Genomic DNA, 12,727 nt, shown 5'->3' with positions numbered 1-12,727 from the left:
ACAGCATACAGCTGTACTGGAAGAGGGGCAGCTGGGATAAGAACTGGCACCCATATGGGATGTCAGCATTGTGGGGGGAGGATTAACCTACTGCTCTACGGTACCAGCCTGATGTCTAATTTCTGGCTATGGTTTGTTCAAATCTACTGCACTTGAAGGATATCACCTTTTTTGAGTTGCATATTTATTCAAGCCTGAATTCCATGAAAATATACTTCCACATTCATTACACTCCTAAGAAATCCCTTATGTGAATTCTCTGATGTATAATGATCGATTTCTGACAAATGGCGTTTTGTCACACTAATAATATTTCTGAACTTCTTCATTTTTTAATGATTTACTTTATTTATTTGAAAGATAGTTACAGAGAGACAGGGAAGCATAAAGAGGTCTTCCATCCACTGGTTCACTCCCCAGATGGATGCAATGGCTGGAGCTACAGAGATCCAAAGCCAGGAGTCAGGAGCTTCTTCTGGGTTTCCCACCTGGGTGCAGGGCCATCTTCTACCACTTTCCCAGGCCATAGCAGAGAGTGGCATCAGAAGAGGTGCAGTTGGGACTAGAACCAGTGCCCACATGGCATGCTGGCGCTTCAGGCCAGGGCTTTAACCTACTGTGCCACAGCGCTGGTCCCCAACTTTCTTCCTTATGGGATTTCCAGCAAAAGGCTCTGTCACATGGTTATGTTGATTTTGGAAAAAGTCCTTCACATTCATTATATTCAAGTTCACTCCCTCATTTGAACTGCATGTGTTATGAGGTATTCCTTCTGAAAAAAGACTTTCTCACATTTATTACAAGATTTCCACCATGTACTAAATTCTCTGCTGTTATATTGTGTGATTTTGGCAGTTTCCAACACTCATTCTATTCATAAGGTTTCTCCCCGATGTGAATTCTGATGTTTCATGAGGTGTTACTTGAGGATAAAAGCTTTTCCATATGCATTATATCCAAAGTGTTTTCCCCCATATGAATTAGATGATGTGCAATGAGGGCTGAATTATGGGAAAAAGCTTTCCAAGTCATTATGTTCAAAAGGTTTCTCTTCATGTGAATTTTCTGATGCATTCTGAGATGTGACTTATTCCCAAGGAATTTTCTACAGTCATTGCATTCATGAAGTTTCTCCCTGGTGTGAAGTCTCTGGTGTGATATGAGCTATGATTTATAACATATGATTTCTAAAGGCTTTTCCACACTCATTAGATTCATAAGGTTTATGCCCTGTGTGAATTCTGTTTGATATGAGGTATAATTTATAGAAAAATGCTTTTCTGCAGTCATTACATTTATAAGATTATTTCCCTGGGTGAATCCTCTGATGCATTTGGAGTTGGAACCAAAAGTTTTTCCACAGTCATTATACTCATGAAGTTTCAACACTGTGTGCATTCTCTGGTGCATTATGAGGTTTGACTTTTGTCCAAAGGGTTTTCCAGTCATTAAATTCATAAGGTTTCTGCCCTGTGTGAATTCTCTGATGCACGATGAGGGTTGACTTATGGCTAAATGCTTTTCCACAGTTATTCCATTCATGAGTTTTCTACCCTGTGTTAATTCTCTTCTATGATATGAGGTTTGTCTTTTGTCCAAAGGCTTTTCCACAGTAATTACACTCATGAGGCTTCTCCCCTGTGTGAATTCTCTGATATTTCCAAAGGACTGACTTTTATCAAGAGGCTTTCCCCTGGTCATTACATTCATGGGTCTCCCCTGTGTGAATTCTTTAGTGTGATATGAGGTGTGACTTTCATAAAAAGGTTTTGCCACAGTCATTACACTTATGAGGTTTCTGCCCTGTGTGAATTCACTGATGTATGAGGAGGTCTGACTTTCATCCAATGGCTTTCCCATAGTCATTATATTGATAGGACTTCTCATCTGTGTGAATTTTCTGGTGCTTTATGAGGTGTGACTTTTGTGTAAAGGCTTTTCCACAGTCATTACATTCATGAGGTTTCTCCCCTGTGTGAATTGTCTGGTGTATGATGAGGTCTGAAGTTCTTCCAAAGGCTTTTCCACAGTCATTACATTCATGAGGTTTTTGTCCCATGTGAATTTGCTGGTGTTTGATGAGGGCTGATTTTCGTCCAAAGGCTTTTCCACAGTCATTACATTTATGAGGTTTCTCCCCTGTGTGAATTCGCTAGTGTATGATGAGGGCTGACTTTTGCCCAAAGGCTTTTCCACAGTCATTACATTTATGAGGTTTCTCCCCTGTGTGAATTCGCTAGTGTATGATGAGGGCTGACTTTTGCCCAAAGGCTTTTCCACAGTCATTACATTTATGAGGTTTCTCCCCTGTGTGAATTCGCTGGTGTATGATGAGGGCTGACTTTTGCCCAAAGGCTTTTCCACAGTCATTACATTTATGAGGTTTCTCCCCTGTGTGAATTCGCTGGTGTATGATGAGGGCTGACTTTTGCCCAAAGGCTTTTCCACAGTCATTACATTTATGAGGTTTCTCCCCTGTGTGAATTTGCTGGTGTACGAGGAGGGCTGACTTTCGTCCAAAGGCTTTTCCACAGTCATTACATTTATGAGGTTTCTCCCCTGTGTGAATTCGCTGGTGTATGATGAGGGCTGACTTTTGCCAAAAGGCTTTTCCACAGTCATTACATTTATGAGGTTTCTCCCCTGTGTGAATTCGCTGGTGTATGATGAGGGCTGATTTTCGTCCAAAGACTTTTCCACAGTCATTACATTTATGAGGTTTCTCCCCTGTGTGAATTCGCTGGTGTGTGATGAGGTCTGACTTTTGCCCAAAGGCTTTTCCACAGTCATTACATTTATGAGGTTTCTCCCCTGTGTGAATTCTCTGGTGCATTATGAGGTTTGACTTTCGTCCAAAGGCTTTTCCACAGTCATTACATTTATGAGGTTTCTCCCCTGTGTGAATTCGCTGGTGTATGATGAGGTCTGACTTTCGTCCAAAGGCTTTTCCACAGTCATTACATTTATGAGGTTTCTCCCCTGTGTGAATCTGCTGATGTTTCCTGAGGACTGACTTTTGTCCAAAAGCTTTTCTGCAGTCATTACATTCATAAGGTGAATTAAAACTGATTGATTTTCCACAAGGTTTACATGTGTAGAGTTTTTCCCTTGTATTTAATCTCTGATTTATTGCAGGATGTGACTGGTGAATGACAGGTTCAACATACCTAAGGTACTTATAAAGTTTCTCTCTTGTGTAGGTTTGTTGGTACATATTGAGGCTAAAATTTTCATGTTTAGCTTTTTCTATTTGAGTTGCTTTTCCAAAAGTGACAGTTGATTTATTATAGTTTTCTGCCATATGAATCCTCTCAGATTTATAAAACATCTTTCTTGTGCAGACATTTGCTTGTCCAGTGGGTCCAAATGGCTGCTTCATGATGTGAATATTGTCATGCTGACCAAGAGGCTCACAGAACTGGAGAGAATTTCCAGGTATCTTAGTGTTATCAAATTTCTCTCCAGCCTGTAGTTGTTCAGGCCCACTGGGGGGATACACAGTGTGACATTTACTGCATTCCTCAGGCTTCAATCCTGTATAGCTTCCCTTTTTAATAATCAGTGTTGGAATATGGCTTGAATTTAAACTAAGTGTTTTTCTTAATTCAACTCTCTTGAGAGCTGATGTCTTATTATTTTTCATAAAATCCTGATTCAGATTTTTGTCATGACTTTCCTGGTTGATCCTAATCAGGTCATCCCTTTTCATGACCACTGAAATGAGAAAAAAGCAATCATGTTACTGAATCGCATGTAACTATTTCTCCTGGCATACTCATGTAAAGGGAATGAAGTCACTTGTTATGCAAGTGGCATAATATTTTCACAAAATCAATATGAGGTACTTATTTATGACCATTATATGGCTTTTCTCCTTAATACATTCATATATTAAATTGTACCGTGAGGTTTCCCAATGTTGAAATATGATTCTTTTTACTATGAGAATTTTTCAAGGATGGTAGAATTTCATTTGTGCTATGATGTGTGTGATCCCTGCATCTCAAAACAGTGTCAGTTTCAGCCCTGGCTACTCTGCTTTCAGTACAGCTCTCTACCCATGTAAACAGGGAGGAAGTAGAAAATGGTTCATGTGCCTGGGAACCTGTGAGACACCAGGGAAGACTAGATGAATTCTAGAGTTTTGGCTTCAGACTAATTAGACCTAAGTGTTGCAGGCATCTGGGAAGTGAGCTAAGAGAGGACCTCTTTCTCTCTCTTTCTCCTCTCACTATCACACTGCCTTTCACAAAGATGAAATAACTATAAAGTATTCTAAAGAATGGACAAATGTTTAATAAAAATATTCACCCACTACCTAGCAACCATTTTTCCCTGTCCTTTTTCTCCAGTTTATTTTTATAAAAACTGTGTGTTTTGTGCTTCTCTGATATTTCAAATATAAACATGAAAAAGTTTTACTGATCACTTACTTGTAGGTGGAGAAGAGTGAAATGTTCCTGTACTTTAAGCAAGACAACATTTAAGGAGTATGATTGGAATCTATGATTGTCTTACATTCAGTCTTCCTAGGTAAACATCATTTGTGGGATTTTTCAAATGAAAAAAATACTTTGTCTCTACTCTAGGACAGCTTCCCCAAATTCCTAAGGACACCCAACACCTTTAGCTTCTCAGAAGTACAACAGGTAGAGAAAAGTCACAATATACCACTGTGGTTAAGCACTTCCAATCAGTTTGAAGAATGTGTTTCTGCAAACTGGGATGTGCTCATCTTCTTTAAAAGCGTTTTTTAGCTCATTCTGAAATCATCAGTGCTGGTTACCTCCTCTAAATTCTTTCTATAAACATTCCCGTGTGATAATTTGAATTTCTGGAGGCTTTTGATCAATTGCCTCCTATTTTCACAGAAAGATTCATTTCCTATGCATTTCTCATCTTTTTGTTTGCATATTTTTCAATGATACTGAAAAATAGGAGAGAAATCATACTTCAAACTCCACCCTTAAAGAAATCTGAACCACTCAACATAAACCCACGAGGCTACTTGACCTTGGTCTCAACATCTCATTACTTTTTTGGTTAGTCTAGGATCACTTATTTTCATGTTTTATATAAATTCATGCTTAGTTTATGATTTCTTTTTTCAAAGATTTACTTTATTTATTTGAAAGCTAGAATTATAGAGAGAGGTAGAGACAGAGAGAAGTGGTTCACTCCCTATATGGACACAACAACCAATACTGGGCCAAGATGAAGTTAGGAGCCAGGAGTGTCTTTCTTGTCTCCCACATGGGTACAGGGAGCCAAGGACTTGGGCCAACCTCTGCTCCTTTCTCAGGTGCATTAGCAGAGAGCTGGATTAGAAGAGGACCAGCTGGGACTTGAACTGGCACCCATATGCAATGCTAGTGCTGCAGGCTGGAGCTTTAACACACTGCGCCACAGTGTCATTCCTAGCTTCCTAATTTCTGATGTCACAGCACAGAGGCTTATTCATGACCATCTTTTTTGAAAGATTTATTTATTTATTTGAAAGTCAGAGTTACACAGAGAGAGGAGAGGCAAAGAGAGAGTATGGTCTTCCATCCAATGGTTCACTCCCCAATTGGCCTCAATGGCCAGAATTGTGCTGATCTGAAGCCAGGAGCCAGTAGCTTCTTCTGGGTCTCCCTTGGGTGCAGGGGTCCAAGGACTTGGACCATCTTCTACTGCTTTCCCAGGTTATAGCAGAGAGCTGGATTGGAAGTGGAGCAACTGGGTCTTGAACTGGTGCCCATATGGGATGCCGGCACTTCAGGCCAGGGTGTTAACTCGTTGCACCACAGCACCGGCCCCGTGACCATATTTTAGCATTTACTTATTTACTTACTTGAGAGTCAGAGACACAGAATGAGAGATAAAGACTGAACAGAGGTTTGCCAGCTATAGGCTCACTCCTCAAATGTTTCCAACAAACTATAATTTTCTTATTTATTTGAGAGGCAAAGAGGAAAAAAAAGGAAAGAGACTAAGAGATAGAGAGAGTTCACATTTATTGATTCCATCCTGAGAAAGTTCTATTCCTGGGGAAAATCATGAGTGGGTACTCAATTTGAGCGATGAGTTAGAAATAAGTTTCTGGGGGCCAGCGTTGTAGGATAGCAGGTAAAGCCACCACCTGCAGTGCCAACATCACTTATGGGCACCAGTTCAAGTCCTAGCTGATCCACTTCTGATCCAGCACTCTGCTATGGCCTGGGAAAGCAGTAGAAAATGGCCCACATCCTTGGACCCCTGTACCCATGTGGGAGACCTGGAAGAAGCTCCTGGCTCCTGGCTTTGGATCAGTGCAGCTCCAGCCATGACAGCCAATTGGGAAGTGAACCAGTGGATGGAAAACCTCTCTCTCTCCCTCTCCTTCTTCTCTCTCTGACTTTCAAATAAATAAATAAATCTTTAAAAAAAAACAGAAACATTAATCTTTAAAAAAAAGTTTCTGAACATTACCTAATTAACAAGCACTGAAGGAACTAATAAGTGCATGAAGGAAAAGGTATGAAAGTTTAGAGAAGGACAAGTTAGAATTTGGGGAATTATCACACCTAGATAAAAGCCTTAGTAACATCAGAAAATGATTGGATTTTTTTTATTCAAAGAACATCTTCACTAAGAACAAAAGTTAGAAAGACACTGGTATCACTAAATACTCTAGAATGCCTGTGTCTGATGCACAAAACCAGCTGTCATCAGGAGTAAGGCTTGAGAAAAATTCATGGAAAGAGCACCAGTCACCATCTGCACAATTTCTGCCTTGGTCTCCCTATCTCTTATGTGCAGACTGACCTGGAAGGCTCTGATTCAGGCATTCTTCCACTATCCATGGCTCTGCTCCTTGCTCCAACTTGAAGATCAAGTCAGGTTTGGTAATGCAGTGCCCTATTAATGGAAACATGTAAGACTTTGTGAAATCACTATCTTGGGTTATTTAAAGGACTACAGCTTGGTCCAGGAGCTATGCAACAAATGTTCCAATTTGAATCTTTTATTAGAGGGTAGATATTCAGATCATTCCTGGACTCAAATTCTACACCAGCCCAATATTAAACATTATAAAGTGTTCCCTTATTTGTCAAATAGCAAGAAAATATTATCACTGGGTATGTGATGGGTGTTACTCACCCAAGGAGAACAGGCTGCTGTAGGTCTCCAGCATCACATCTCTGTACAGGATTTTCTGAGCATTGTTCATTTTCTGCCATTCCTCCCAAGTAAAGTACACAGCCAGGTCTTCAAATGCTATCATCACCTGTAATATTACATTTCCAGTCAACATATTAATTCTGTCACAAAATAAACACCGACAGTTGTGTGTGGATACAAAGGAAAAAAGAAAGGATGTGGTTTCTCATTAAACTTGTTGAGTGTTAAGAAATCCACACAGAAGCATTCAACAGAGTCAAACCCATGATCTACAGGCTGTGAGAAATGCCTAAGCTGGAGGGAAACAAGAGGTTCAAATCACAAAGGCCACATCTGTCAAGGGGAATTGCACAGCAGGCTAACAGAGGGGCAATATTGACTCTTGAATGGGCAGGGTTAAGGAGAAGTATGTAGAAGCATTGAGGAAAAAAGGCAAGAAAACATCCATGAAACTATGATAGGAATGAACAGAAGATAATTTCCAGGAAAACACCATGCCTATCATTTCCAATATGTCAGAGAAAAAATACATTAAAAGACAGGGCAGACATTTAGCTTAGTGTTTCTGGTGCCACCTCAGAGTGTCTATGTTTGATTTCCAATGCCAGCTGCAGTTTTTAGCTCACAGATAATGCAGACCTGGGGAAGCAGTTGTGATGTCACCAATGAAGGAGGCCTAGATTCCATTTCTTAATTCTGGCTTCAGTCCTGCCCCAACTATGTTTGGTATGGTTATCTAGGGAGTGAATTAACGTGTCAAAGCTCTCTATCTCTCAGTCCATCAACTTCTTTCTCTCTCAAGCTAATAAATATTTTTAAGTAAGAGAGAAAATACAGGTAAGACAAAGAATAAAAATTAGCTTTTGCCCTAGTCTATGATTATTCTACTGATAAACAATTGAAATAACATTATACCTAATTAAAGTGAAAGCAATGGTGGCCAGCTCCATGGCTCACTAGCTTAATCCTCTGCCTTGCGGCGCTGGCACACCGGGTTCTAGTCCCGGTCGAGGTGCCGGATTCTTTCCTGGTTACCCCTCTTCCAGGCCAGCTCTCTGCTGTGGCCCGGGAGTGCAGTGGAGGATGGCCCAAGTACTTGGGCCCTGCACCCTATGGGAGACCAGGAGAAGCACCTGGCTCCTGCCTTCAGATCAGTGTGGTGAGCCTGCCACAGCGTGCCAGCCATGGCGGCCATTGGAGGGTGAACCAATGGAAAAAAGGAAGACCTTTCTGTCTCTCTCTCTCACTGTCCACTCTGCCTGTCAAAAAAAAAAAAGAAAGAAAGCAATGGAATTACTTGCCCAAAACATTCAAATGATAAACATTTGAAATAACATTATACATAATTAAGGTGAAAGCAATGGAATTATTTGCCCCAAAAGAGAACCTGGGAATGTCTGCAGTACAATCTGCACTTGTGACTCACTGAGAAAAATGCTTAGAGATTTGTTTAAGAACCTGCAATAGTCACCAGAATTGTGATGCAGCAGCCTAAGCCTCCACCATCACTGCTGGCATCCCATGTAAACAGAGGATTTGAGTCCTGGCTGCTCCACTTCCAATCCAGTTCCCTGCTAATCTGACTGAAAGAGAAGTGAAAATGTCCTGAGTATTTGGACCCTTCCACCAATATGGGAGACCTAGATGGAGTTCCAGGCTGCTGGCTTTGGCCTGGTCCAGTCCCAGCCATTGCAGGCATTTGGGGAAGGAAACAGTAGATAGAAGATATCTCCTTTTGTCTCCCTGTCTCTCCCAATCTCTGTAAGTCTGCCTTTCAACTAAATAATCTTAAAAAATAAATGAGCCTCTAGTAGATTCTCTTCTCCACACATTCCTTATCCTATTCCCAAATCCAATTAAGCTTCTCAAAGATATTAAGGACTCCATTACTCTAAAAATTCAAAAACAAACTTAACTGATTTGTGCTTTAGCACTCAGTAACTCTTCCTCTTGCAGAATGCTAAGTGTTAACTTCATAGATAGCACTAAAACACTAGTCAGTACATCATCTTTGTGACAATAAAGAATGATTCAGACAACATGACCCCCAAAATGTAGCATATTGTGCTTAGTTTCAACTCAATTCGTGTAACAAATATATATTTTGCTATAGCAACAGAAAAACAAGAGACCAAACTGCATTATTAAAGATGACGGTAATGTTTCACAATCATGCCACATTCATCATTCATTTCTGCATATTTCATGAGAACAAATTTTATGTCTATTTTTCTATTTAAAAAATTTTTAAAGATTTATTTATTTATTTGAAAGGCAGAGTTACAGAGAGAGAGGAGAGGCGGGGGGATATTCCATCTGCTGGTTCAGTCCCCAATTGGCTGCAGTGGCTGGAGCTGCACCAATCTGAAGCCAGGAACCAGGAGCTTCCTCTGGGTCTCCCACATGGGTGAAGGGGCACAAGGACCTGGGCCATCTTCCACTGCTTTCCCAGGCCATAGTAAAGAGCTGGAGCAGAAGTGGGGCAGCCGATTGCAAACTGGTGCCCATATGGGATGCCGATACTTCAGACCAGGGTGTTAACCCACTGAGCCACAGAGCCAGCCCTGTATTTTTCCATTTTAATTAACTAGTATACTGGGACCAGCACTGTGACATAGCAGGTAAAGCCACTATCTGCAGTGCTGGCATCCCATATTGGTGCCAGTTCAAGTCCCAGTGGCTTTGCTTCCAATCCAGCTCTCTGCTATGGCCTGGAAAAGCAGTAGAAGATGACCTAAATCCTTGGGTCCCTGTACCCATGTGGGAGACCCAGAAGAAGCTCTTCACTTCTAGCTTTGGATCAGTGCAACTTCGGCCATTGTGGCAAACTGGGGGGTGAACCAGTGGATGGAAGACTCTCCCTCTCCCTCTGCTTCTCTGTAACTCTGACTTTCAAACAAATAAAAAAATCTAAAAAAAAAAAAAAAAACTAGCATTAAACACCTAAAATGAGTACTGCCAAGCTGGGGAATAATTTGAGAAGAAAAAAACACTTACAAGTGATATATTAATTTTCCTTCCTCCTAGAATCATGTGGAGGGCCTAGAATCATACCTGGGAGAGAAGGTGAATGGCAGGAGTTCAAAGAAAACTCGGGAGGCCAACGCTGTGGCATAACAGGTAAAGTTGCTGCCTGCAGTGCCAGCATTCCATATGGGGGCTGGTTCAAATCCTTCCTGCTGAATGTACAATCTAGCTCCCGGCTATGTCCTGACAAAGCAGTGGAACATGGTCCAAGTCCTTGGGCCACTACACCTGCATGGGAGACCCAGAAGCTCTTGGGTCTTGGCTTTGGATCAGCTCAGCTTTTGGCCTTTGCAGTAATTTGGAGGGTGAGACAGCAGATAGAAGGCTTTCTTTCTCTCTCTCACTGCAACTCTTTCAATAAATAAATGAAACTTTAAAAAAACCCTCTGGTTTCCTTCTGCACTGAACAGTGGGAAAAAAGAATATGATAGAATGAATAAAGAATAAGAGGGATAACATATTAAGCTGCTCATCAACAGTCAGGATGAGGGCTGTGGCTGGCACACCACACTGATCTGAAGCCAGGAACCAAGTGCTTCTCCTGGTCTCCCATGCGGGTGCAGGGCTCAAGGTCTTGGGCCATTCTCCACTGCACTCCTGGGCCACAGCAGAGAGCTGGACTGGAAGAGGAGCAACTGGGACAGAATCTGGCACCCCAACCTGGACTAGAACCCAGGGTGCCAGCACCTCAGGCAGAGGATTAGCCTATTGAGCCATGGTGCCGGCCCTGATTTGCAGTTCTGACCCCATGTTATGGGCTGCACTCAGCTGGGCAGTTCCTGTGATCACTCCAGGAGCATAAATGAGAGTTTAGTCACTTGGAGAACTTATCGAGGCTTCACTTAAGTGTCTTGGGTTTGTGGTGAATCTTGGCTACATATTATCATTTTTTTGACAGCCAGAGTTAGTGAGAGAGAAAGGTCTTCCTTCTGTTGGTTCATCCCTAAATGGCCACTATGGCTAGCATGCTGCGCCGATCCAAAGCCAGGGCCATATGCTTCCTCCTGATCTCCCATGTGTGTGCAGGGGCCCAAGCACTTGGGTCATCCTCCACTCTGCCTTCCCAGGCCACAGCAGAGAGCTGGACTGGAAGAGGAGCAACCAGAACAGAACCAGCACCCCAACTGGGACTAGAACCTGGAGTACTGGTGCCACAAGTGGAGGATTAGCCTAGTGAGCTGCAACGCCAGCCTACATACTATCTCTTCAACAGGCAGGCCCCAGGGTTTTTCAGAAGATAACAACAGTCAGAAAAAGAAAATCTGAAAAGGCAAATACTTTAGAAATTGTCTATTTCTGGTGCTGGTTCTGTGGCATAGCAGGTAATGCCACCACCTGCAGTGCCAGCATCCCATATGGGTGTCAGTTCAAGATTCGGCTGCTCCACTTCCGATCCAGCTCTTTGCTATGGCCTGGGAAAACAGTAGAAGATGGTGACCCATTCTTTCCACTGGGATCTCACTTGTGGAGATCTTTCATTTAGGTTTTTTTTCCCCCCCCAGAGTGTCTTGACTTTCCATGCCTGAAATACTCTCATGGGCATTTCAGCCAGATCCGCATGCCTTAAGGGCTGATTATGAAGCCAGAGTGCTGTTAGGACATTTGCCATTCTATGGGTCTGCTGTGTATCTCACTTCCCATGTTGGATCATTCTCTCCCTTTTTGATTCTATCAGCTAGTATTTGCAGTGTCAGCTAGTATTTGCAGACACTATTCTTGTTTATGTGATCCCTTTGGTTCTTAGTCCTATCATTACGATCAATTGTGAACAGAAATTGATCACTGGGACTAGTGAGATGGCATTGGTACATGCCACTTCGATGGGATTGAATTCGAATCCCCTGGTATGTTTCTAACTCTACTGTTTGAGGTAAGTCAGCTTGAGCATGTCCCGAATTGCACATCTCTTCCCTCTCTTATTCCCACTCATATTTAACAGCGATCACTTTTCAGTTAAGTTTCAGCACTTAAGAAGAATTGTGTATTGATTAGAGTATTCAACCAAAGGTATTAAGTAGAACAAACAAAAAAATACTAAGAGGGCCACAGCACGCCTGCCGCAGCAGCCACTGGGGAGTGAACCAACAGAATTTCTCTCTCTCTCTCTCTCAACTGTCCACTCTGCCTGTCAAAAAATAAATAAATAAAAGAACTGCAAATCAAATGGCTATTTGTTAAGCCATTGTGTTTTCTGATTTGTCTTACTTCAAATGCTGATACATATCAGTAAGTATGGCAGAAAGTTGAATTACATGCAAACTACAATGCATACAACTTCAAAATTTCATTTAGAAGTTGCATTAAAACAAGGCCAGCATTGTCACATAGCAAGTAAACCTGCTGTCTGCAATGCAAGCCCCTCATATGAGCACAGGTTCATGTTCTGACTGTTCTGCTTTTGATCTAGCTTCCTGCTGATGGCCTGAGCAAAGCAATGAAAGATGATCCAAATACTTGGGCAAATGCTACCAATGTGGGAAATCCAGATGAAGATCTTGGTTCCTGGCCTCATTCTGTCCCAGCCCTGCTCAATGAGGCCATCTCTGACGTGAAAAAG

At 41.9% G+C, this 12,727-nt stretch overlaps 1 protein-coding gene across 1 annotated transcript; it reads right to left on the bottom strand.

Moving 5' to 3' along the window:
* Positions 1-899: 899 nt before the first annotated feature.
* Positions 900-7,246, bottom strand: LOC138848186 (zinc finger protein 248-like). The gene is made up of 3 exons (XM_070067761.2): positions 7,123-7,246; positions 6,787-6,879; positions 900-3,714 (listed from the first exon to the last, which is right to left on the bottom strand). Exons 1-3 carry the CDS (start codon positions 7,244-7,246, stop codon positions 2,237-2,239), a joined length of 1,695 nt encoding a protein of 564 aa, XP_069923862.2. The 3' UTR covers positions 900-2,236.
* Positions 7,247-12,727: the final 5,481 nt, after the last annotated feature.

The sequence above is a fragment of the Oryctolagus cuniculus genome, chromosome 16, assembly GCF_051225735.1.
Source record: "Oryctolagus cuniculus isolate XC-2025 breed Fujian yellow rabbit chromosome 16, ASM5122573v1, whole genome shotgun sequence".
NCBI classification, from domain to species: domain Eukaryota; kingdom Metazoa; phylum Chordata; class Mammalia; order Lagomorpha; family Leporidae; genus Oryctolagus; species Oryctolagus cuniculus.
This window is presented reverse-complemented; position numbering and strand designations above follow the sequence as displayed.

What these genes read in the sequence shown, in the direction of transcription:
- LOC138848186 (XM_070067761.2), bottom strand. Translation starts at nt 7,246, where the DNA reads ATGATAGCATTTGAAGACCTGGCTGTGTACTTTACTTGGGAGGAATGG. An exon ending in CAGCAGCCTGTTCTCCTTGG is followed by an intron (nt 6,880 to 7,122) that starts GTGAGTAACACC and finishes TTCCATTAATAG; the next exon opens with GGCACTGCATTACCAAACCT. An exon ending in CCTGAATCAGAGCCTTCCAG is followed by an intron (nt 3,715 to 6,786) that starts GTCAGTCTGCAC and finishes TTCTCATTTCAG; the next exon opens with TGGTCATGAAAAGGGATGAC.